This window comes from Argentina silus (genome assembly GCF_951799395.1).
Source record: "Argentina silus genome assembly, chromosome: 4".
Classification (NCBI taxonomy): domain Eukaryota; kingdom Metazoa; phylum Chordata; class Actinopteri; order Argentiniformes; family Argentinidae; genus Argentina; species Argentina silus.
The window spans coordinates 2518673-2544400 of record NC_139658.1 but is presented as its reverse complement, the minus strand read 5'-3'; the positions used below and the strand labels follow the sequence as shown (position 1 = coordinate 2544400).

The window sequence follows — 25728 nt, the reverse complement described above, 5'->3', positions numbered from 1 at the left end:
ACATCACTTGCAGCCTTAGACTGAATAGCTTGCAGCCAGGGAAAGCCAAACATCCTCAGAGCAAGGGCCCCCTCAAGTGGTGACATTATGTTCCTCCCCTGAAGTGTTTCAAGAGGTGTACCCAATTGATTGGATTTTTCAGCCTTTAGTAAAAATAGTTTGATAGTCAAACTTCATGACTGAATGATCTTTAAACACCCTCCAGATAAGTTCATGCACACAAATCATTACACACACGATTACAGACAAAGAGCAAAAGTGCAGTAATTCACAGAAAGTTTGTTTCGAATGGATTTTTTTATTTCAAATTTGGACTAACCCTAATCCTTTTCCCATTTCATTTACCACTGGAGGTTAACATACATTATCAATGTCTTCCATTGCCCATAGCCTTCCCCACCCACATGGCCTAATCTCATGCATTCACTAATCTCATATCAAAGAAAACAGACCATTTACAAAAAGATAAATCATACAAATGTTAGAAAATATCAGAGGGACAATGAGAATTTAAACATGGTGACATTCACCCAAAGGGTTTGAGTCAACAGTTTCAGAGCATCAACTTTGTTCAAATATACAGAAATATGCAGAGGCCAGGGGCAAGTAGCAAGAGTAGATTCTAAGTGCAAAAAGGATGACAAGAAGACTGAAGATCTTTACTCAAAAGGGCTCCAAGACTTTATACCCAGAATATGACACAACTTGTCCCTTTAGGAAACAGATGGGACAGGGTTTATGTGAGTGGTGACATGAGACTGATGGGACATGATATCATAACTTGATTATCCATAAGAAAACTAATTCCTTAACCATCCAATCATTCAATAGAGTGAAAAAAACAAAACAACAATACAAGAGGATTCCAAATATGAAAATGCTGTACTTTCTTTTACTTTGAGAAACAGTAACCGAGCTCTTCCCCCCACCTAAATACACTCCAAACACTGCCATGTAAAGTGTGATGCATTCACTGTGGTGCAAAGCATAATGCCATCATGTTTCTAGCTAGGCTCAAAGGCACAAGTGTTTGTATGCACCTACATGTTACTCTATACGAGTGTGTGTACTTTGCATTTGGGTCTCAGAGGATGGAGAATGAGAATGAGCTTATGTTTTTGGGTGTGTGTGTGTGTTTTTATATATTTTATGTGGCCAGGGTATCTTCTAGAGATATGTAGCTGGGGCAGCATGTGTGTGTGTATACACATGTATGCAAACAGAAACATGTGTATCATAGAGTTTACAGGGCATCCAGGAGGCTGTCGATTCGGGTCACCAGCTCTTGTCTCTTGCTAGCGAGGGCCTTCTCACTCTCAATGTAGGCCTCCTTCTTGACCTTCCCAGCCACCAGGCGCTCAGCCTCCTGACAGGAGCGACACACCAGCTCCTTCACCTGGCCGTCCAGCTTCTGCACTTCGCCCACCTGACAACACACAGGACTGGGTGAGTATACATATAGTGCCTATAGACCTTCTTTGAAACATAATGTTCACCTTTTGCTGTCCCAGAGCCTGTAATATATACATTAAATCTGGAATTTTCTCCAGACTATAGAAAAATTATAAAAAATAAATTAAAAAAAACACTTGTTTGCAAGAGTCTACACACCCATTGCTGTGGCTGTCCTAAAATTGACACAAATGCAAACATCTTCAATAAATTACTAAATAAGTTAAATTGAGTGCAATCATAATAGTTCGTGTGAATTCGGAATGAATTCCCTGGTATTTGGAGGGTCCTTCATTTGAATAGGAATGAATTACACACAGTGTTGATCAGGCTGTCACTACGAACTCTATTAATTTCTACATTTTCTCTTGATCCTAACAAACTCCCCAGTCCCTGCTGATGACAAGCATACACATGACATGATGCAGCTACCACTATTCTTCACACAAGGGATGGTTCAGAAACGGTGATGCGCCTGTTAGATTGGGCTGGTGCGCTAAACGTAATGCTTTGTAGTCAAACCAAAAAAAAACACCCTCTTCACTCGGTTGCAAACCCTCCAAGTCACACAGGTACATACGCCCACTCCCCTATTACACACCTTATCTGCGAGGTCAGAGCCCTCTGCTTTGAGGCGGGCCTGCAGGGAGCTGATGTCGTTGGTGAGGGTGCGGTGGTCTGCTTCCAGGGTCTTCCGACCGCTATTGAGGGCCCCCGTGTCACGTGACTGCTTGTAGCGGTTCACCACCTCGTCCATGTGACGGTACAGTCCCAGACGCTTGTTCACTAGGGTCAGAACCTGCTCTGTGATGGAGGCCACCTTCATGCGCACCTCTGCAGCTGGATCCTGATAGACAAAGAGAGGGGAATAGGGTCAGTCAGTGTATACAAGGCAGAGACTGGAGTGAACTATTAGGAAAGTCGGTGAGAAAAGCATCCATATGGACGGGAAACTTGAAATGTATTTGGGATGGTACCTTTGTGATAGCGAAGTCCAGGCGCACGTAGATGATGACCGTGAAGAAGAGAATGTAGAAAGCTCCCACCACCAACAAAGGCTCCTGCAGCATCAGGATCTTATTGAATGTATAATGCACCTGGGGAGGGGGGTGACAGAAAATAATTTACTCAAATGTACAAACAGTCTTTAAACCCATCTAAAACATTGTCCCCAGATCCAGGATAACCCTTTAAAAAAAAAAAGCTCCAGATTCCCCTATACCCCCTCATCAAAGTGAGGCCCAGTAGCTCACCACCACGTCCTGGATGTGCTGCTCCACCAGGTTGTTCTTGGAGGCCACCAGGACAGGCCGTCCAAAGGTGTCCAGGTAGGTGTAGTGCAGCTGGTCTGGAATACGGTCAATGGGGTAGGGGGTTTCCACGTGGATGTTCCTGAGAGGAGATCAGGATTATTAGCGTCAATTAAAACAAACTAGGAATTTCCATAACACACACACACAGACACACACAGACAGACAGACCTCACCTTGCGCCCTCTGGCAGTATGAGTTTTACAGTGAGGGAGTCAATGACCTGGTCATCATATACATGGTCAACAAGCCTCATCTTCAGTGCATACTGATCACCTGAGAGACAAGAAAATGCAATCACAGAAGCATTTAAGCATATTAGCATTAGCTTTCAGTAAAGTAATGAGATATGGTTATTATCAAAAGCAATCTATGGTTAACTAGTAATGTCTGGGCAACTTACCCAGGGTGTAGAGGTACTCATAGCTGGGCAGATTGTAGCCAATGATGTAGTGGGTTTTCCAGCCACCAAACAGGGGGAAGCGGGGCCTAACCTCTACCTCCACTGAATCTTCCAGAATCTGGAGGTGGGAGGTAGAGATATTGCCGATCTCATCCCGGTAGTACACATCCTGAGCGGAGGCAGGCAGGATAGTCTGCAGGAGACAGCAAGAGATGCAGTTATTATAACGTTACATTATTTAAAGGTTGGCGTAAATGCTATAATATCCACACAACAAGGGATCCTGTTTTAAATCAACACACCTTGAAGGACTTGACTGAAGAGATACCACTGTCAGACTGGCGCTGGTAGTCGTAACGCGAGAAAGGTCCCTTCAGGAATGCCCCTGTGTGCCTCAAGTCAATCGTCTCTTCAACAGCAATGTTGCCCCAGTGAGAGACCTCAATGATACGAGTGATGCTACTAATGGTAATGAAGGGGGTATTGTTCTCATAATGAATCTTCATAACATCCTGAAAGAATCCATACACAACAAATATTTAAACAACATTTATACAAATGTAAATCTAGACATGCTTTTGAGCTGGCCTAAAGCAATGCTCGTCAATTCCAGTCAGGGCCCTCAAGAGACTTTACCTCACTGAATGGGCCGACATCACGGAAGGGCCCATACTCGATGAACTCATCATTCTTGCTGGGGTTGCCCAGCTTGGTGTAGGTCTCCACAGTCTTGGAGGCGAGGCGGACGCGGGTGGTCTGGCTGCGGGTGGGGTAAGGGGAGAACAGGTAGTGGTTGCCCTGGAATACCACCAGCTGCCTCTCAGCCTGTGTGATGTGGGTGGGGAAGGGCCTCAGGACGTGGCTCAGAACTGTCTCCACCTTCACCCGCAGCTTAGCTCCCCCTGCCAGACTGGAGGGCAACTGCACCTTGAAGAACACCCCGCTGCAAGGAAATCAGAGGGCTCAGGGGACACAAGCAACTAAAAGTAAAAACAGATGTCGCTCAAAGGACAAGATGTAAAAGAAGAGGGGGACAAACAAACAACAGGGAAACGCCACTGCAAATAAATTGGTGAACATCTACTGTAAATGTACACCTCATAACGCAACATCCCCTTGGTGAACGTTGATAAGAACAGCATCATTTTCCTCTGTTTGTTGTGCTACTGCTGTGTCCCCTAAAATGAGGCATATCAACACCTATGCCACCCCCAAAATGATTGCCCTCTCACCTTTGACCCTGAATTGTTGTCTGCTTAAGCTCAAGAGTCCCATCCTCCTCTTCATCACCCTTCACCTGTGAAAGACGGTTTGGTTTATATGTCTCCTAATTCTGCTGCAAATCTCAACTAAGATTGGGCCTACTTACTAGATTGCTAGTGGACTTAGGACATATAAATTACATAGACATCTATTAATTAAACATGAACATATCTGAGCAGTTAGAAAATGAATATGTATTATCGAGTCACAGTACACATCCCTTGGTAAGATGGGTGATGCGTTGTCTATCATAATATACACACAACTAAATTATTATAATTATTAACAAGAATAAAAATGAGATTGGGTGGCCACATTTTCCTTCAAGTCTTGAAAATACTCGAGGCCAGAGGTCTTTTAGGGGGCTCAATACACAAATATACATGAAGCTTTTCAGACACGGAAGTAACTCACTGAGCGCATACGTGTCATTCTCCAACTGAGAGAACGAGGTGCACTGCGGAAGTGCACTTGCATCTCATTCAAAAACTTCAACAAGACTTTTATAATCAAAAATATGTTATCATAGAACGACATTAAGAGCTACTGTTGAATTCATGCAAACTTGCAAAAAGGACATGAAGTGCTCTCTAAAGTTGCATATCCCCAGCCGTAGCATAGATTTGTTGACATACTTATGAATGGCAACGTATTAATGTAAGTTTGTTTGCACAGACAGGTAATTGCATGATAAAAATATAAAAATGTAGTCATTACTGCCTTGATGCACAGCTGGTACTGTTTGACACGCTATCGATGGGATGTTTTACCCAAATTCATTCTGCTTTTGGTTGGGCCAGTTTAACTGCTGGAATGGAATTGAACCTTCCAGTTTTAGAACGTCGTTATACCGTTTAACAAGGAAGTTCACCATGTATACATTATTCTTCATCTCTCTCGGGAGCTTCTGGTCAACATCATAATTAATATGTATACACCTGATAACTAACTACATTTTATTCAAAGCATAGAACGTCCATGGAACGTTCCAGGGATTAGTCAGACCCATTTAGGCTAGCTGTCCCTAGCTAGCAAGCTAGCTGCTGACATTCACTTACCATGGCATGGTGGTGGAGGTTTCATGCTAACTAGCAAGACATAAGCTAGTCATCTGACAAATGTGATGAGGGACTATATCACTTACCGAAGCTCCGATGTATGCGAGGTGTGGGGCCAGTTCAGACTCTACTGCCAGGGTAAAGCTATGTACCGCGGAGTCACCATGGTTTGACAGAAGAATCTCCGAGGTTATCTTAGCAAGGTGCGTGCTGAGATCCACTGTCCTTTTCACCTCCTCGTTCACCAACCCGTCGGCAGCCACTCGGTAGCCCAGTCCGGTGATAAGCAGAAGAAAAGTAGGGACGGCAAGGAAGGGGATGTTTCGGTGCATGGTTGTAGAAATAAAGACTAGATTATTTGATCAATTGTTGAATTGGGGCTTGAGAGAAATATAATGCAGCAAAGAAAGGCCGGGCGCCGTTCAACGACCGAATCTGCAGGCGAAAGGATGACGTTTCATTCATTCCCACGTCTGCTGACGTCAGGGCGCGTAGTATAAAGTTGGCCCAAATCGAATTTATGCTGATGGCCAGTAATTTCAATCTGTGCCTGTTCAGATCGAGATTATTGGTAAATGTTGCTGCATATCACATCAAATCATGGTTGCCAGTGCATCCCAATAATGTAGATTTATATACCCGTGTGTGTGTGTGTGTGTGTGTGTGTGTGTGTGTGTGTGTGTGTGTGTGTGTGTGTGTGTGTGTGTGTGTGTGTGTGTGTGTGTGTGTGTGTGTGTGTGTGTGTGTGTGTGTGTGTGTGTGTTGGTTTTAACAAAGAGAGTACATAACTATAGTGCTATAGTGTAGCAACTGTGTTACAAAAATGTTTGTTCACATTGCAGGACTTAATGCTCAAATCTGTTTTGTTTTTCAAATCCGTTTTGGAATACATTTACAAGTGATCAAACCGATTTGTGTGGTTCAGTAGACAATAGACAGTAGTCTTAAACTGACATGGCTATGCTAGTGCAGTGTAAGTGGAGGTGCTTGTGAGTGACAACAATGCCTGCTATGGAAGTTTCCCAGTTGCTTGCTCTGTTTCTCTTCATGAGAATATTGACTATTGGCAGAAAGCAACACATCTATTCAGTACTCCACAAACTCTTGTACTCAGTGTTTGTTTGTTGTTTGTGTCGAAAAGTGATGATGTCAGACATCATAGGTGCCGCATAGGGAGTGACAAAAACGTAACTTGCGGACAAATATGATTTGACATTGTTCAGACACAAGTCGTATTGTCAGGAATCAGATGTGTATACTATAGCACGTTTCTGAGTATGCCTAAATCAGTGAGAGAACACCGACACATTGGGCTCTCAAAGCTAACATTTCAGACAAACGTTTTTAATATTGTTGTTCAATAACGTCGAATACATATTTTCCAATCAGACAGACAGCTGATAGAGGGCAGGGTTTAAGGGCGTGTCTTCGCGAACATCTGTGATGACGTCTCGGACCGCTGACACAGAGGTTGTTTTGAAGGAAATGAGAAGGGACTGATAAAGACCGAGAACATAGCTGTTCCTTTCAAAGTAAACACGTAGGGGAACCTGTCGGTTTATAATTAGATATAGTTTGCAAATCCAGTGCATTAGCTACTAGTATTTAAAGTATTGCAGAAAGAAACGCTCGTTTAGCCAGTCCAGTCTCGAATCGATCTCTGTTGCTAGCTAGCTAACTTAGCTAGGCTGTTGTCAGTGAGGCAGACAGACAAAATTGAATTCATCTGTTTTTCATCCCAGTTGGTCGAAAGGGGAATTTTGACATTTCTACATAAAGGATCCTTGTGTTTGGCTTGAATAAGGTAAGTTTTGTGATATTAATTTCTCCACTTACGTTTGATAAAAGTTTGATATGTATACATTGTTTACCAATTAGCTAGCAAGCTAGCTGTGTTCGCCGGGACATGGCTGGAAGAATGGAGCAATTGCAGACCAGCACTACTAGGCCCATCGTGGAATATCATCAACCTGCGCTAGCGAATCGACAGCAGGCACTTTGTACTAGTGTTCTAGCTAACTTTGTTATTATCGAGTTAGCTGGATATGTTTACTTATTGTTATTAGTAACAGGGTAGTTTTAGGGAGCTAGCTAGCTAAGCTAAGCAAGCAGTGAGGCAATAGCTACACATTTATTGTCTGGATGTAGGTGGTTAGCTAGCTACGTTAGTTGGCTATTAGTAATCGGGGAATAAACTTCATATGCAAGTTCTTGTAAGAGTAATTAAGCTACTTGTATTTACTGCAACACTGTTTTAAGTTGTTGTGACTGTCAGCATTTGCTTATCTATTGGTAATCGATCTAACTAGCCAGTTGGCTAAATCATGATTCCTGCTGCTGCCTGGTGGAACCATGTGACCAGACTCTCACGAATGTCATGGGTTGCAGATTAAATATGGAGTCGTCAAACCACAGAGAATTAGACTGTTATTGTTAGAAAGCTATGCCTGATTAATAAATTCAGTGTGTCCACATGCATTGTCATGCAAAGTTACATTTTCAAATCAGAATTCGTAACCATCACGCCTTCATATCCTCCCATCACCGAGTCTTAGCAAACTAAGCATTGCTGCTCAGTGTCATTCCTTCACTGAAAAATGGCTAATTTTGTTGGATTTGATGGTGTTGCCAGGATAGCCAGGATCTACTCTGTTTATTGCTCATGATTGTACTGCCCACAGTTGATAGTTTCAGTGTGCTCAGCCTGTTACATAATGTACATTTAGAGGGACATATTAATACTGATGATAATTAAAAAAATAAAGTGTGTGTAGAAGTAGGTAGTTAGACCTTAGACGTCCACAGCAAATGTTGAATGCCCTCTATCTGCTGGAAAACATGGGGAATACAGAAAAGCAGAGACAGATTTAATAGTGAGTTATCAAATTATCATATTAAAGATTGCAGGTGCTATACATCAAAGTTTGCACTTGCCTACATGACCTAGCACTTAGAAGTTGTATAGGCACAACCATGGCTCCCTTTGTCCCCATCATCAACCACTATCCCACCTGATTGGATCAACAATTAACAGAGGTTGTGGAGTGGACATTTACCAACTAGAGGGTGCAGCCGTCTTATATGAACCACGAGTAACAGTTTCTAAAAGACCCAAAGGATGCAACATTGATGATGTATTTTATTGCTTGACTTGTGTTGCAAGTAGGAGTGGCATGTGTCTACGCCATTCAAATAGCTTCTTGCCCTGCCATGATCTTTTTTATCAACCAATTATGGAGAATTAATACCGTGCTGCTTGTTTCAGTGACTGAAATCTGCAGGATTTCTAGAATCACACCATTTGTCTGTAAAGCCAGAGTTGAAGCAGATATCTCATTATTTCCAGTGTATTATCTCTGTTATCTCTGTTATGAAGAGGCTTTATTGTCACTGTGAAGCGATTGAGGATTAAACACTATGAAATTGAGTTCCTTTGTTTTTGCAGGTATCATTGCGGCCTCATATGGGAAAGATGGAAAGAAGTAGGATCAATGATGGCTCTGCACTCATCTGATTAGGCCTTGCCTAAATGCTGTGAAAAAAAATAGGGAGAGATGGTGCAGCTTGGGTTCAGAGGCCCCTGCTGTTTTGTTAAGAAAATATAGGTCAGTGCAGCAAGAGATACTGTTAGGGGAGGGGAAGGGATGAGGACAAATTCATGATTCAGTGTGTCTGAGGGTAGATTGTTTTGGATTGTTCCCAAAATCATAGATTCATAGCAGCATGGTTCCTTTGTATATGCCTAATTTTTGTAGGCCTCATTATGTAGACTAAAAGGTACAAGTAGGATTTCAAACTGGTGTTATGTAGGCTAGTGTCAGTGTAGCCTTGAAAAATAATAGCATAAAGAATTCCATACTATCCCTGTCCCAAACCCCTCTACATACTTCTTGTGTTGGATAGATGAGAGGAGCATGTTTGAGGGGAAAGTGATTTGCCTTGTTATTTGTTTTTGTAGTTGAACACTCTCCAATGTGGGACACACTGTACTTGGTTACATTCCCAGAATTAAGTTATTCCTACTCAGAGCATTTCCACACACACACACACACACACTTCGTTTCAGTAGACCAATCACTTCTTGTAATGGGTGGGGATACACATGTGGTTGACATACTGGTATTTTAATATGTGACAGAGCAACAAATTAGAATTAGATTTAGAGTTTGTGTGCTTTGGCAAGAGTAATTCTACCTTTTCCCGGGTAGTGTCTACCATACAGTAGACACTTTAACATGTATGTTAAAATGTCTAAGACAATGGATATGGGACAAATAGATACAACTTTGTGCGTGTGTCTCTCGAAATCCCCATGACTGGGCCAGTAGCTGTTAGGGATCACATGACTATAGTGACGGTGAGAGAGGAGCTGCTGACACTCCACTTCACAAAGGAAGTGTTATGCTGTAGTAGGTTTTGCTAGTAGTAAGTCGTAGCCTATTTGAATAAGGGATGCACTCTGAATCATAAATGGAATTGCCTAGTTTTTAACCCTTAACCTACATGTTAAAACAGGAAACTGTCAGTTTTATGCACAGGTATTTCCCTTTATTTACCAGACTTACTGGGTCAGTAGAGCTTCTAGCCTAGAGGGCCAAGATTCGACTGTCCCTTGGTTGGATGACATTCACTTTAGCCACTATACACTATTTTATATTTCTAGTACAATTGTTTCCACTGATGCAGTCATTCCTGTTTCCCCAGCTGAGGCACGATGACGTCTAGGAAGAAAGTACTACTCAAAGTCATCATCCTGGGAGACTCTGGGTAAGTGTCATACCTAGTACTTCCTAGTGTTCCTAAATATGAATTGGGAAGCTTGAGGAAAGGAAAGCATTGCTTCCTTCTGATTAATGTTTTATAGGGAGATGTTTTCATGTTCAGTGTATGATGGTACCATGGCTTTCCTTTTTATCTGTTGTTTGATATGTATGTTGTATGTTTGATAAGTCAGTCACATGACTTGTATCATCTCAACTATTCAGTGCACATAAAAAGTTTGCCAATCTCTCTGTCGTAACTGACCTGATTCTATCTCTGTTGTCAGAGTTGGAAAGACATCATTGATGAACCAGTATGTGAATAAGAAGTTCAGTAACCAGTACAAAGCCACAATAGGAGCTGATTTCCTGACGAAAGAAGTGATGGTGGATGACAGGCTTGTCACAATGCAGGTACTGAGGAAGTGTTACAAATGCAGGTACTGAGGAAGAGGTACAGTCAGTTTGCTGTACCCATTGAGCTGAAGTAGAAGACATTTCACATAGGCAAATCATACAGTCTTGTGGCTATAATCTTCAGAAGGTTGTACAAGCCAAGGATGGTTGTCATCTTAAAGACAATGCTCCAACACATAGGCCTACAGTACATTATCTTTATTGTTGTAACACAATGCTGTAAGACAATGCTTCAATCCAAACAGAAATCCTCATCTGGTCTACTGGTCCTACATTGGATAACTTGAGAGGAAACAATAAGACAAGCTGGTCAATAGGACAATGAGTGTCTGTCGCCTGTGTTTTGTATAAAAAACCCTTTCCCCTCCCCTATGTTACTATCTCAGATCTGGGACACAGCAGGACAGGAGAGGTTCCAGTCCCTGGGCGTGGCGTTCTACCGCGGGGCGGATTGCTGTGTGCTGGTGTTTGATGTGACCGCACCCAACACCTTCAAGACCTTAGACAGTTGGAGGGACGAGTTCCTCATCCAGGCCAGCCCCCGAGACCCAGAGAACTTCCCCTTTGTGGTGCTAGGCAACAAGATCGACCTGGAGAACAGACAGGTGGGCCCTGGCGTCTAGGTGCGATACACGGATAACGTGTTGATTGCTTTTTATGGTTTTAAATGGACAGGCTGACAGCAAAATGTGCCCCAGTTGTTTTTTCAGACACTGAGGTTTGGTGCCATGTTAGGTGTTTAATTTCCCTCTCATTGCGGTTTGGATCAGAACACTTGGTGGTCATTTTAGTAACACTTTCCTAAGTGATCAGTCTTCAGAGATCTGTGGTCCTTGAGATATATTTTTGAGACCTGACTCTCCTCTATAGAGAATGACTCCCCTCTATCTGTCAGGTGACGACCAAACGAGCACAGGCCTGGTGTCAGAGCAAGAACAACATCCCCTATTTTGAGACCAGCGCTAAGGAGGCCATCAATGTGGAGCAGGCCTTCCAAACTATTGCACGCAACGCTCTTAAACAGGTAGGGAGCTGGAGAGGGTTGGTTTCACCAAGTGGCCGTGTAGCTTCTATTCATTTAAGTAATAATTGTATTGATATCTTTCATGTTTTTTGAAAGTCATAAATATAGAATATGGAAATGTCTTCACGTTATCTCGTCTTTCTCTCTCTCTCAGGAGACAGAGGTGGAGTTGTACAATGAGTTCCCAGAACCGATCAAGCTAGACAGGAATGAGCGGGCCAAGCCATCAGCAGAAACCTGCAGTTGCTGAGGAACCTGGAGACCTACAGGGGCCGCCACTGTCCCTTGACCCTGTCTTGCCTTTTCCACCCCTCTTTACCCTACACCCCACTATGTGCTCCCCTCTGCCCAATATTACCACTGGCCTTTGTAGATACGAGCAGGGTTCCTCTCGTAGAGTGTACTACACACACACACACACACACACAATTGAATTCACATCCCCTATATACACAACATTCACACTTACTCTCAAGATAAGTCTCCAAGCCCAATGAACATCCAGAGGAAAATTAGAGCATTTATTTATGATATATGCTTATTATATCCCCCTTAATCCAACTGTCTTGTGGCTTGAATACCTTTCTAGACACCCATTGTTTCCATGGCACTACCCAACCTCACACACTCATACAGAAATAAACTCCCATAACACTTACGTGGGGGGGTGGGAGGTTGAGAGTTTGCTGTTCACTCCCAAAGTTCCAGTGGTGAAGTTAGTTGTGAAGGATCAGAATGAGTAATTTATATTAATGTGTGAAAGTACGTGTGTGGATCATGCTGATGTACTGCCTAAAGATACATGTGTGAATTGGCTTGGAAGTGATATAGCAAGTCCAACAAACAAATGTGTTGTTGCAATGCATTTTTTGCACTTTGTTTTCATGTAGACTACTTCGAAACACCTTGTTTTGGAGCCACAATAAAAACCACAATTTTAGCTCAAGGCTGAAGAGGCAGTGTGGATTTGAACTCTGCTCCCCAACTTCAATGATGTCCCCCAACTGCTCCATACATTCTGTTTCTCAGTGGAGAAAGTCAATGATTATTTTGCTGTTAACATATTGAGATGTGACACGGGGGGTCATCTTCAACCAAGAAAGGGTGTCTTATATGAGACGGTTGGGGAGGGGACAAATATTGCTCATTACTACTAGTACTGCTGTTATTAGCTAGTACCTCTATATTGTCTTCTTTTTACTCTGTCAACTGTTGCAAGATGTTGCAAAACCTCTGTCGGTCATTTATTTTGTGGCGAAGGCAAAAACCATGTCTGTTGTCAGTCTCCATATCTCTCTGTCTCTGCCGATAGCACAGGTTGGCTAATTATTTGTTGATAAGTGCTTGATATTTCTTTTAACCGATCAGATCTTTTTCTGTTCGTGTGTTGTTATTATGTTTAGAATTTGAATTGCATCATATATAGAGGACAAGACAGAACATCTTTGAAAAATGATAATAATAAAAAAGATATTGGGGAAATGTGTTTGCATTCATCATGATATTATTAATGAAATGATAAATGCACAGCATCTACATTGTTTGAAAATGTCAAGAGTTTCAAGTAAAGGCAAAAGTTCTTGAATAAAGAAGTTTGTTCATTTTCTGTCCAATTTGAAACTTGGTCAAGCTTTTTTGTTTTGTTAGCAAGTGCTAAATTTAGCTGAAGATACTAGTGGCTATTTAAACTAATCTAAACCATCTCACTACAATGTGTAATATACTGAACATATACTTTTATACTGTATGGACAACTTAAACACAGACAAAAACAATCAGAAACCATTTGCTTGGGTAAACTCCTCTCCACCTAATTCAGTTACAGAAATAAAGATTATAAAGCAGCTAAGGCCTCTACTCTGCAGTCAGTTCTCTCCTTTTCTTTCCCTTCAGAAGATGCTGAGCCTGAGTCAATTGTTTCTGTCCTGCCCACTCAGTTGGTCCTCGGTTTCTTCTTTGGCCTGGTCTCTCCTATTGACCCCTCCTGCTTGCTCTCTCCCGTGTCGGTGTCCTTTCTCTTGGACGGTGTACTGCTCTTCAGCCAGTTCATCATCATCTTACTGCTGGCTGAGGGCTCCTGGGAAAAGCACAGCAGGAGGTGGGGAAGTAAGAGAAAGTAGGTAGGGGAATGAAATACAATGTGGAGCTCGGCCAAACACATTTTTTACCTTCATGATTTGAATGGACTTTTTCAACTAAATATATTGCGAGCTCTGTATTTGATGATCCTTAATGTGTTAAAGGTTTTAGTTAATGCAACTCAACCTTCTTAATCTGTGGATCCACTGGCTGCAGGCACTCAGGGGAGTTGTTGCGCGAGTTGTTGACCAATGAGGAAACAGGGTGAAATTTCAGAATGTTTTTGGACTGAAGCAGCTTGAGAGCATCTAATGACTTCACCTCACCGAAATCCAGCCATCTTCTAACCTCATCATCTCCATCCAGAATCGCTGGCATCCTACAATAACCCACAAACAGTTATTTGTCATTCTCCATCATACAATCAACTCACACAGAGTATCAACTGAAAAGGTCTTGAGAAAATGATTGTGTATGAAGCGTCCTTCCTTACCGGTCATGAATGCCTTGCAGATTAGGCGATGCATCCACAGTAATGACAGTGTAGGTGTAGAGGGGATCTCCGCCACCAGGGGGAGTCCAGCAGTCAAACAGTCCAGCAATGGTAAGCAACCGCCACCCAGACCACTCACCACTGTCCTCTTCGTCCTCCTACACAAGACAGAAACACCAGAAAGAGCCAATTAAGTGATTCATGGTCAGAAGATAATGTTATACAATGTTTCATTACTACACTAACTAACTGTCATGAGTTCTCAATGTGTTTTTGCTTAGTCATTTATCTTCCATGGGTGGATCAGCTCTGAACTCACCTCTTTCAGGTACAGAGAACCTTCTTCAGTAGTGCATGTCTGTGGATCCTCATTACAGAGTGTCTCCTCATCCTTCACCTCTGATTTCCCCTGAGTGGCACTCTCAGTCTGGGGGAAGTAGATGAAGAAGGGCTGCTTGTCTTTCCCCTGCCGCCTCCATTCATAGAAGCCATCAGCCAAGATCACACAGCGCTGTCCTTTCAGCAGAGGATCCTGAAGCAAAGATCACACACATTCACACATTCCACACTACTTGCCCACAATATCTTGCAATGTAATTCTCAATTCTCCATCCTATTGCAATGGTGCAACACTTTCATAGTTTGTATGATAATTCATCAATGGGAGAGGCCTCACTGTGGATAATGAGTGACAGTTCAGTGCATTTCATGTGCATGTGCTTGTACCAGACTCACTAAGCACCTTGTAGGACTTCTTATCCAGCAGGCTCTCGCTGCGACAGTTGTTGGTGCTGTATTGCATCTTGCTTGGGTCACTCTCCCTGAACCAGGCAGGCACCAGGCCCCAACGCATGGCTGCCAGAACACATTCATCCACTGGAGCATTCTGCAGAAAAAGGGGTGACCATATGGTTGTTGACTGACTTCAAATCATTTTCTTCAGGGTATAGTAGAGCAGATAGGCATGTGTGTTTTGTGAGGTTAATTCTCATACAGAATACCACCAACTGTCTGCATATTCACCTTATCAAAATGCTTCTGGGACAGCAGGACTGGGCTCATGGACTGGGGGCTTTTGTTGTAGGAGGGTCGATACTTGTCAGAATCTCCATCCCTCCACCTCGGTTGTCGACGCTGCCCAGCTCGGTCTTTGAAGCAGGAGGCGCGGCTGACCTCATCTGCGGCGAGGGTGCACGCAGTCCTCCCGCACATCTTTAGTTGAGTAGATCAGCCTATATACCGGGTACAGGATAATGTAATACGCAGTTATGAATTGCATTGTGAAAACCAGCTTACACGCTCGCCATGATTAATACTAAAACTAGCGTGTGCTGTAATGTATAATGTTTTGCTACAATGATTACAGCATGATTGCATTGGTCACTAGTTAGCTTAGCTAGCTAGCTCACTTGCATACCTGGAGAGAAGATAATGCAGCCAGGGTACAATTTTAGATATAGAAAAATAACTCGATGTATGGTGAAAACGAGAGAAAGAGAAATAATTACGTTTTGTAATTATACCTGCTATATTAAATGTCTAGTTTTGTAAGCAGTTCTTCTGTTGGTTAGGGTTAGCCCGTTTTCTTTTCGTCCAACCGGCCACGTGACAAACACAAATCCACGCCCTTTTGGTGGAGGGGCGTGTGTGTGTGTGCAAATATCAATGTGTATGAGTGAAATTCTATACGCACGCACATATCCTGATATTTGTTTATTCAAACATTCATAGTTTTTGACTTTCATAGTGATACTACATAGCAAAATTAACAGCTAAACATAGAAATACCAGTGAGGAAAAAAATACCATACCGTTGTTACTAAACCATAGTAATAAAAACATTTTTGTTTTGGTCTCATGAACAAATGCCAATGATAAACACAGAGTAGCACATGAAAAGATCACAAGTTCCTCTGATAAGAACACTCCAATATTGAAAACAAAACACATATAAAAGATACTACAATTCCCAAAACAAAATATGCATGCCACCATTTTTGACATTTTTGAGTTTTCACTTCCATCTATGACAATCATGCTACATCATTTCAGATATTCATTGTACTTCAATTGGGGAGTTGTATGAAGTAAGACAATGTGATAAAATGCTTATGGCCACTAGAGCAAGGAAGCATAAGACCACACATACACATATACAACAGTATATATACTCATTGGCAGACTGGAAAATGAATCCGATCTCCTTCTCATTCCCACCCAATATAAACATCATAAACTGCTGCCCCCTCTACCCATCCAATAGTTTGAGGATGCTCTCCCTCTCCTTCAGTGCTTTCCATGCCTGATCTTTCTCCTTCTTGGTTGGTGTGCGTTTCTTCTGCCTGGCAGCCATGATGCGACGGAAGCCCTCCATGACCTCATTGTCAGATACCCTGACTCTCTGCCGCAGCTCCTGTTTCCTCATCTCCTCCTTTGCCAGGCTGTGAGGAGGGACGACAAAGGGGAATGTTAGAGCAGATGATAAAAACTACTCCCGCATACACCTTTTGCCTTGTGTCAATGCTTCTGTCAAGTCTCACAAGACACACATTTTGTTTATGCTCAATCAGTAATGTCTTAACACAACCATGATCCCCTCACCCCTCCCCTTCACACGTCCCCCTCACCGGAGCAATTCCTGCTTGCGGGCTTTGTTGTGGGCACTCAGGGCTTTGAGCTCTGCCTGTCTCTTGTGGAGCTCTGACAGCACCTCGTCCTCTGAGTCCCCGCCAGCTCCGGGGCGCTCCTCAGAGTCCAGCAGACCCTGAGACACTAGCTCCTCCTTGATCCGCGCCTCCAGGGAGCGTGTGTGAGGAACGCTGGAAAAGTGGGATGAAAACAAGAGATGGAGAGACAGGAGGGTGGGGGCACCAATTGGTGAGAGGCAAAACCGAGTGGTGATCTGACTTTGTTGGAAGGTAATCTATGAAGCCATTGTAGCCATTTTTAGCAAGATCCATCTTGGTAACTACTCCATTATGTAATACAATTAAGATGACATTTGAATGGATAATAATAATGTGTCCAACAAGATTGTGAGGAGTTTGTTCATGGGCCCTTACCTAAAAGCTTTGCCCTGGCTGCGAGGTGAGGTCCCAGCCCCATCGTTTCCACCATCCTTCCCAGAAATGTCTGGAATTGGAGAATCCTCCATGGGGGATATGATATTCTCCTGGAAGAAAAATCCACTGCTTAAAGACACTTCAAGGAGGTATTTAAATGGCACATTTTAACCCTATAAAGCAACATGTGGGCATGAGGTTTAACAACAAGACATGAATCATCAATAATCAGTGAAGGTGCAAGACCACCGATTAATGCTATCTGACCTCAACAAGAGCCTGAAGCAGACGCTGTGTGAGAGGACCAAAGGGACAGCCATCCTCCGGTGGGTCGTGCTGGGACTCAGACTTCTTTAGCAGGGCATCCACGTCTGAGAGAACAGCAACCATGTATCATCACATAATACCACATGATAGACATTATCATTTCAAAGGGTTGACTCAAGGCAGACACTATACATTACCCGTTTGTGGAACAAACATAGTGTCTACATTATTCCCTGACATTCCCTCACCTTTGGCGTCAAGTTCAGAGAGTGGTCCCATGAGGCTTTTCTTTTTGTCGTTGGCTCGTGCTCCTTCCCTCTGCTCCTCCAGCAGATCCTCCTGTGCCCACCGCTGAGAGTAGTGTTTCCCCAACACCGGAATCTACACAACAGCACATAGCAAATGCAGCACAATTCATCTATGTTTTCCCCTCAGGCAAATTGTCACAGAGCATTTGAGTAACTATACTATCATATTATCCTGATGACAGTGACATGTAGATATGAAAGTGCTGGACACCTGGTAATGCATGTGTATCATTATGACATCTATTTTCCTTTTTTGCAGTACTGTACCTTATAATACTCTGCCTCATCCTCTGGGGGCTTCAGAAGTTCTTCCAATACCCTGATCTCTTCATTTGTGATGTCAGCACAGTATGGCTCAACTGACGCCCAAAATCTGAAAAACACGGACACGTTCTGTCATACCAACACATTTGTGTACCCCTTCGTGCACACTTCTGTGAGTCTGACTCTGAGATGTGGTTGTGACTTACCTGTTGGGGGCGTCATTTTTAGGATTACGGGGAATGTCTTGTGGATCTTCACTGAACTCATACTCCTGGACCTTGGGCTGCAGGTTTTTGGATTTGGGCCTTCCAGGACCAGGCCCCGGCCCATGGCTGCCCTTGCCATCCAATTTCTGTTTCTTGGGTTTATGACGTGACGAGGCTGAGAGGTCTGCATCCTTTCCCAGCTTTAGGAAGCGCTTGTCACCCTTCTTATCCTGCCAGTCTGTAAGGATCTATAAAAGAATCAAAGAAACATTTCCCTGTCTGATGAAGAAACAGGCATGATGACATAAGTAGCAGACAATACACAGTACACATTGACTGTACTCTACCTGTCTCTGTTCTTCCAGTGCTCTCAGGCGGCGGCTGGCAGAAGACAGGAGAGTCTCCAGTTCCAGCTGCAGCGTGTCCAGTTCTTCAATACCGATGCCATCGTCCTCCGAGCGTCCAAGCACGGCAGTGTAGCGGGGGCACACCTTGACGTGCTCCACTGGCTTGAAGTCATAGTACTTCAGAGGTGGGCAATCCTTCAGCTCACTCATCTTTCTTTTTGTTACCAGAGGGTTTTATGCCTGTATGGAAGTAATACTTATTAATTACTGAGTTTAGGCTGAGCGTTCAGACATGGGAATATCGGTCATGATTGTGTCACTTCCATAGTTGTGTCAAAGTAGTTAAACATTCTCACTCATTATGTTCATCACGTTTCATAGGTCTGCACAGCTACACAATTTAGTTTCATTTAGCTAGCAAGTTACTGTGTAGAAAATAGGTTTTCTAACTGTGTCCATGATGACTCCATGCATTGCTACCCTGCCTGACATGAGTTCCTCATCTTAGGCTGTTACTTGCTAAATAATCAAAGAGAGACAGCGTGGATGAATGTTATCATGTATCGTCTGACATAGCTAGCTGTGTGTATGTACATGGCTAGCTAGCCTAGCGCGTTAGCTGCCACAGATCTGCGCCAAACCGGTGTTCCGTCGGAACGAAACTGGCAACGCAAAAATTCAGTTGGGCCCCTGTGACCGTTTATAAATGGACAAAACAGCTGTTTTATTTCAGATGCACCACATTTATTCAAATCTAATGAGATAAATTGTGAATATTAATGCACCAATATTTACCTGTAGACTGGCATCCATTATTGGCAGAACCATCTAACTCAGAAGGGGAAATGGATGTTCGACGACCTGTAAGTGCATGTTTAATTGTATCTATTCGAGAATTGAACGTATATAACATGATCTAATAGTAATTAATATTTGTTAAATGCAATGTTGAATTGTTATTATTTTCCTAATTACCGAAATCCCCAAAGAAGAATGGCAACGACACACCGAATTGAGGAATGGTATCTCCGGTAAAAACCAGAGACGTGGGGGTGCTAATGAAATGGCTTAATGATAGTTATGATCAAACAAGTATCAGGAATCAAGATGATTTGTTTTCGGTCAATAAAATTATGTGTAAGAGTAAATACAATTATTTTTGGGTATATGCTTTGCACTTCAATCAATTTTCCAAATTCCATTTTCTTCAAACTCCCCTACAGCGATTCAAATTAATGGACGCCTCTGTGTGTGTTTTCAGCCCTGAGAAAGATGGCTGCTGGAACGTCAAATCCCAATGAAAACGACCTATTCACTGTGATGTGAGATTTACGGAAGAGGAGTTGCGTGCAGGCGTGGCAAAAGAACTTCCGCCTTCGAACCCCACTACAAGAAAGAAATGGTAAGTGACTTTTAATCTTAATTTAAATCGTATATGTCGACAATGTTCTTTGCTCTATGATTTAATTATCAGGTTCAATCATTGTCATCTTGATTATGGGTGCTTGATGATTGCCCAGATTACATGTGGGCGTGACGGGGCGTCTTGTACAGTAAAAGTCAGCTGGATCAAAAAAAGCTGCTACTTGTGAACCAGTCATCATTACCAAGATGAGGAAAAGGCATGCTGGCCTGCTCATTTTAATTGCTGTCGTTGCCATGGCGTGAAATGTTTATTGTTCGTCTCTATATTATACTTATTGTAGCAATTATTGAATAAACCCAGTAATGATTCGCTGTGACTAGGGCACTTCCGTGTTATACTGCAAAAAGTTGCAACTTCTAAATGAGAGACAGCTGCAGGCTGCACTCATGAATATACCTCAAGATCAGTTTTGCTCTTAATCCAAATGTCGCAACCAGCAGTTACAGTGAACTAAAAGGGCACATTAATTGATGTACATTAACTGTGGTATGCACTAGTGGTTTATGTTCATGAGTCAGACCTTGACCACATGTGGGCCATGTCACTCTCTCCCTTAGACAGCCACTTTGCGCCCATACTTGAACGCTGTGCGCGCCACACTGCAGGCCGCCCTTTGTCTGGAGAACTTCTCCTCTCAGGTGGTAGAGCGCCACAACAAGCCTGAAGTGGAAGTCAGGTATGCTGTGTGTGTGTGTGTGTGTGTGTGTGTGTGTATGTGTGTGTGTGTGTGTGTGTGTGTGTGTGTGTGTGTGTGTGTGTGTGTGTGTGTGTGTGTGTCCTCTTTTTTACTCCTAACTTATAGCAGTCTCATTTGTGACTGACTGTCTGCTTATCGTTACAGGAGCAGTAAAGAGTTGCTGCTACAGCCTGTAATGATCAGCCGCAATGACAAGGAGAAGGTTCTGATCGAGGGCTCCATCAACTCTGTGAGAGTCAGCATTGCTGTCAAGCAGGTCAGGAAAAATTACATGTTTTGTGGTCACTTCTCACACTTCTCACTTCTCATTCATAGGAATCCTATATCAAACTGATTCTAAAGCTGTTATCGGTTGCAGCCAAATGATGTGTTTTTATGTAAATGCATTGTGTGCTGCACTGTGATTGGCTCCCCTTTAGGCTGATGAGATTGAGAAGATCCTGTGCCACAAGTTCATGCGGTTCATGATGATGAGAGCAGAGAACTTTTTCATCCTCAGGAGGAAAGCTGTAGAGGTGGGACATATGGGGGTGTTGGAGTGTGAGGAGAGTTGTGAAAATGGAATTGTAAATGTCAAGGTTGCAAAAATAAACTGTGTTAATTCTGTGTTGAAATAACCAGTGAGAGACCAAACGGGAAAGAAAAGAGAGGCAGAAATAGAAAAAGGAAGAAGTCAAAATGACATTAGTATCGCTTAAAGGTTTTGCTAAGATGCTGATCTCGCTTTCTAACCCCCCCCCCCCCACCCCCACCCCACCCCACACACACAATTTCTCCATCCTGTCATCTAGGGCTATGACATCAGTTTCCTCATCACCAATTTCCACACGGAGCAGATGTACAAGCACAAGCTGGTGGACTTTGTCATCCACTTCATGGAGGAGATTGACAAGGAGATCAGCGAGATGAAGCTGTCCGTCAACGCTCGTGCCCGCATCGTGGCAGAGGAATTCCTCAAGAATGTAAGACCTCATATAGTTTAGTTGTCTGATTAACAGTGACACAATGAAAGGTAAATATTGATACGCCTGTAAAATGTGTACCTTCCTGTAGAAGATCATGTGTGATCATGATGGGTATGGCATGTTTTTGTTGAGTTTCCTTGATAGATCTGATCTGCTAGAAGCAATACAACCTTTTGCATTTGGCAACAGTTTTGTGGTCACTAAGAGTAATATAGAGGTGTACTGGAAGAGAACAGTTTGGTGATGTCAATGCCCTCTTGTCATTGCAGTTCTAAGGTGTCCTCTCAACCCTCTCACTGATCACATGACACGCCCATCACCATGTATCTGTGGGAGACACGTCAGGGTCACAGGGCCCAGCAGCATGAGGACAGAGCATATAAGGGACCAGCCAATCTAAGTGAGGAGGACCAATCCAGTGGGGGTGTGTGTGGCACCCAATTGCCTCTCAAGAGTATCTCCCTGTAATCATGAATATTGATGACTGTATATAATGAAATATTTCTCAGTTTCATTTTCTGCCACATAGAACAAATCCCAAAACCAAGGCGGGTCCTTAAAGTATTAACCTAGTTGATATTCATGATGACAGGGACACTGAGATTATGTTGTTGCAACTAAAGCAGTCTGTATTGTTTTTATACATTCTGTATATTTGTCACTATGTACCGTTGTTTCTTTTGTTTGTCTGCTTTCTTTTTTCTCAACCGGTTCAGGATGAACATCATGGAGAGAAATTAGATATATGTATGTTTACATTTGATCTCAAGAGCTGTCTATAAAGGAGATCACCAGAAAGAGATCACCAGAAACCATGTATGAAATGATTAAATGAATTAATAATATCACCAATAAAACTCATTATTGTTTGTACTTCTTAGTAATGCTTGTCTGTCGCATTCCTTTACTGTCTCCACATCCTCAGTCAAGTGGTTATGTTTTTGTGTCTTGTTTTATTTCTGGAGCACTAGCGGTGTTGGAATAAAGTCTCTGCTATGATCAGCTGTTTTTATTCAGTCTGAACCTTAGTCAGGATCTCTGTATTATTTCAGGTGTGAGAAAGGGGAAGTGAATATGCACTCGATGGGCCTAGTGTGAGTGTGTTAGATGATCTTGCAAGCCACTAGTTTTGAACCTGGACGTAGAGTGGTTGTACTGTACACACACACATGCACACACAATACAGCCCTCTGATTGGCTGTAATATTGAGCCCTCTGATTGGCTGTTAAATACAGCTTAATATTACAGTCAATCAGAGGGCTCGATATGACAGCCAATCACAGGGCTCAATATTACAGCCACTCAGTCCCTCTTCTGGTTGCTTTCGATTTTACACGCACACACATACAAATCCACACACACAGTAGTGTTTTGTGGACCAAAGACGACTAATTTCCTTCCCTTTTCAAACGTTTGTTGTATTACTGCCAGCTTTGGATTATAAATTAACGTTTCTTCTAATAACAGTAGTGAGTAGTAGTTTTTTACTCAGCCACTACCAGTGCTTTAGGAACATTAGGTCATGGTAGAGAATAATTAGTAAGTGAGGAATCTGTAGAAAAAATCGAAAACTTTAATGAAGTGCATTGAGGGGAGAATTCATGAAATTTGAAAACACTAGTGTAATGTAATTTATTGTGCATTTTGATAACATTTCTTGTAAGCACCAACACAAAGAGCAAGTTCCACCAGCTTTCAGTCATATTGAATTTGTTCACAATGCACATGCCATGTAGTATACACACATGGTGTTGACATAAGCATACAATGGAAAAATATAAGGCCCAGTATAAAACTTAATTTGCCCCATAAGCATAATGGCCGCTGTTTCTGCTTCTGTATCTGGGGCATTGAAGCATTTTTTCTTCTTTTGGCTCTACACTCCAAAAGTTTGGATTTGAAATTAAACAATGACTATGGGGTTAAAGTAGAGATTCTCAGTTTTTATTTGATGGTACTGTATTTGTGTATATATTGGTTTCACCATTCAGAAATTACGTAGTAAGTGATTGGACAATTGGCTTCACAGGTGTTTCTGGTTCATCAGGTGTGTTCCATCACATCATTTATGAGTTTGTCTTGTGTGTCTGTCAACATGAGGACCAAAGAGATATCAATGAAAGTCAGGGAAGCCACTATGAGGCTGGAATATCAGAAAAAACTGAATCAGAAACATAGCCAAAACTTTAAATCTACCAAAACCAACAGTTTGTAATATCATTCAAAAGAAAACAAACCACTGGTGAGCTCAGCAATTGCAAATGGGCTGGTGGGCCAAGGAAGACTAAGTCTACAGTGGATGACCGATAAATGCTCACATAATAATAATTAAGAAAAACCCCAAAACAACTGTCCCACAGATCAGGACAACTCTCCAGGAGGTGGGTGTGAATGTGTCAGACACTACCATCCACCGAATCACAGGGGCTTCGTTGCAAGGTGCAAACCACCTCAAAAAGGATGGTCAGGTTACAGTATGCTAAAAAGTACCTAAAAAGCCTGCAGAGGTCTGGAAAAAGGTCTTGTGGATTATGTACCGGAGTGATTGCAAGTGGAAAGTTTGGAGAAAAAAGCATCTGCCCAAGATTTACAGCATACCACCTCATTTGTGATACATAGTGGAGGGGGTGTTATATATATCACCCTGAACACCGGCGTTCCACAAGGCTGTGTGCTGAGCCCCCTCCTTTACTCCCTCTTCACCTACGACTGCACACCTGTACATGGCTCAAACACCATTGTTAAGTTTGCAGACGACACAACGGTGATCGGTCTCATCAGCAACAACGATGAGTCGGCCTACAGGGAGGAGGTCCAGCACCTAACAGTGTGGTGCAACGACAATAACCTGGCTCTCAACACCAAGAAGACCAAAGAACTCATTGTGGACTTCAGGAAGTCTAAAGCTGGCGCACACACCCCCATCCTCATCAACGGGACTGAGGTGGAGCGAGTCACCAGCTTCAAGTTTCTGGGTGTCCACATCTCTGAGGACCTCTCCTGGACCCTCAACACCTCCACCCTGATAAAGAAGGCTCACCAGCGTCTCTTCTTCCTGAGGAGACTAAAGAAGGTCCATCTATCTCCTCAGATCCTGGTGAACTTCTACCGCTGCACCATCGAGAGTATCCTTACCAACTGTGTCACAGTATGGTATGGCAACTGCTCGGCATCGGACCGGAAAGCACTGCAGAGGGTGGTGAAAACTGCCCAACGCATCACCGGTTCCTCACTCCCCTCCATCGAGGCTGTCCAGGGCAAACGATGCTTGCGTAAGGCACGCAGCATCGTCAAGGACATCTCTCACCCCAACCATAGACTTTTCACCCCACTCCCCTCCGGGAGGCGCTACAGGTCTCTCCGCACCCGAACCAGTAGGTTCAGAGGCAGCTTCTTCCCTGCGGCTGTCACCCTGCTGAACACGAACACTACACCTACCTGACAACCTACTACCCCCGCAACCCCCCCCCCCCCCCCCACCCCCCACCCGGACAATTGCACTATTGCACTATTACTCCCCTCCCCTGCTCTTACTCAATACCACTGCTCTTCTGTACATACCTGTCCATACTGTTCATACTGTTCATAATGCACATATCCTATATTTTCTTTAATACTACTGCACATACTGTACATACTTGTTTATACTGTTTATACGGCATTCCATATTTATATTTATTCTGCATCTACCTCATGTTACTGTTAATACATATATACTGCTAGACTGCATTACCCATACAGCTCATATGCTGCTACACTGCTCATACTGTAACTATTTATTCTGCTATAATGCTACTGCTACTCACATACTGCTATACTGCACTGCTATATTATACTGCTTATACTATACTATATTATACTGCACTACTACTGATCATATATTGCACTACCTGTAAATACTGTTCAAACACTTTCTGCTATTTTGC

General features: G+C 42.9%; 5 protein-coding genes across 7 annotated transcripts; 2 read left to right on the top strand and 3 right to left on the bottom strand.

The window, feature by feature from the left end:
• Positions 1-747: 747 nt before the first annotated feature.
• Positions 748-5940, bottom strand: rpn1 (ribophorin I). The gene is made up of 10 exons (XM_083668283.1): positions 5573-5940; positions 4398-4462; positions 3802-4108; positions 3468-3677; positions 3166-3358; positions 2939-3038; positions 2706-2844; positions 2430-2549; positions 2054-2299; positions 748-1426 (listed from the first exon to the last, which is right to left on the bottom strand). The coding sequence occupies exons 1-10, from the start codon at positions 5816-5818 to the stop codon at positions 1244-1246; spliced, it is 1809 nt and encodes a 602-aa protein (XP_083524409.1). The 5' UTR covers positions 5819-5940; the 3' UTR covers positions 748-1243.
• A 1031-nt stretch (positions 5941-6971) lies between these two features.
• rab7a (RAB7a, member RAS oncogene family) lies at positions 6972-13581 on the top strand. Its single transcript, XM_083669062.1, has 6 exons — positions 6972-7290; positions 10191-10253; positions 10534-10660; positions 11050-11268; positions 11559-11687; positions 11842-13581. Exons 2-6 carry the CDS (start codon positions 10201-10203, stop codon positions 11935-11937), a joined length of 624 nt encoding a protein of 207 aa, XP_083525188.1. The 5' UTR covers positions 6972-7290; positions 10191-10200; the 3' UTR covers positions 11938-13581.
• Positions 13582-13605: 24 nt separating this feature from the next.
• hmces (5-hydroxymethylcytosine binding, ES cell specific) lies at positions 13606-15866 on the bottom strand. 3 transcript variants are annotated; one of them, XM_083669057.1, is made up of 7 exons: positions 15783-15866; positions 15283-15491; positions 15002-15145; positions 14579-14791; positions 14260-14417; positions 13953-14145; positions 13606-13764 (listed from the first exon to the last, which is right to left on the bottom strand). In XM_083669057.1, the coding sequence occupies exons 2-7, from the start codon at positions 15469-15471 to the stop codon at positions 13621-13623; spliced, it is 1041 nt and encodes a 346-aa protein (XP_083525183.1). In that variant the 5' UTR covers positions 15472-15491; positions 15783-15866; the 3' UTR covers positions 13606-13620. The 3 variants fall into 3 exon arrangements, with proteins under 3 accessions (XP_083525183.1, XP_083525185.1, XP_083525184.1); XM_083669059.1 differs by having other exon boundaries at positions 15768-15853; XM_083669058.1 differs by having other exon boundaries at positions 15677-15815.
• Positions 15867-15963: 97 nt separating this feature from the next.
• On the bottom strand, positions 15964-19615 carry tada3l (transcriptional adaptor 3-like). Its single transcript, XM_083668034.1, has 9 exons — positions 19509-19615; positions 18714-18953; positions 18367-18614; positions 18164-18269; positions 17837-17969; positions 17589-17692; positions 17322-17431; positions 16887-17078; positions 15964-16700 (listed from the first exon to the last, which is right to left on the bottom strand). Exons 2-9 carry the CDS (start codon positions 18921-18923, stop codon positions 16508-16510), a joined length of 1296 nt encoding a protein of 431 aa, XP_083524160.1. The 5' UTR covers positions 18924-18953; positions 19509-19615; the 3' UTR covers positions 15964-16507.
• A 376-nt stretch (positions 19616-19991) lies between these two features.
• On the top strand, positions 19992-22681 carry LOC310803101 (actin-related protein 2/3 complex subunit 4-like). Its single transcript, XM_083667739.1, has 6 exons — positions 19992-20115; positions 20697-20815; positions 20981-21092; positions 21256-21351; positions 21628-21798; positions 22071-22681. The coding sequence occupies exons 1-6, from the start codon at positions 20113-20115 to the stop codon at positions 22074-22076; spliced, it is 507 nt and encodes a 168-aa protein (XP_083523865.1). The 5' UTR covers positions 19992-20112; the 3' UTR covers positions 22077-22681.
• The last annotated feature ends 3047 nt before the right edge of the window (positions 22682-25728 follow it).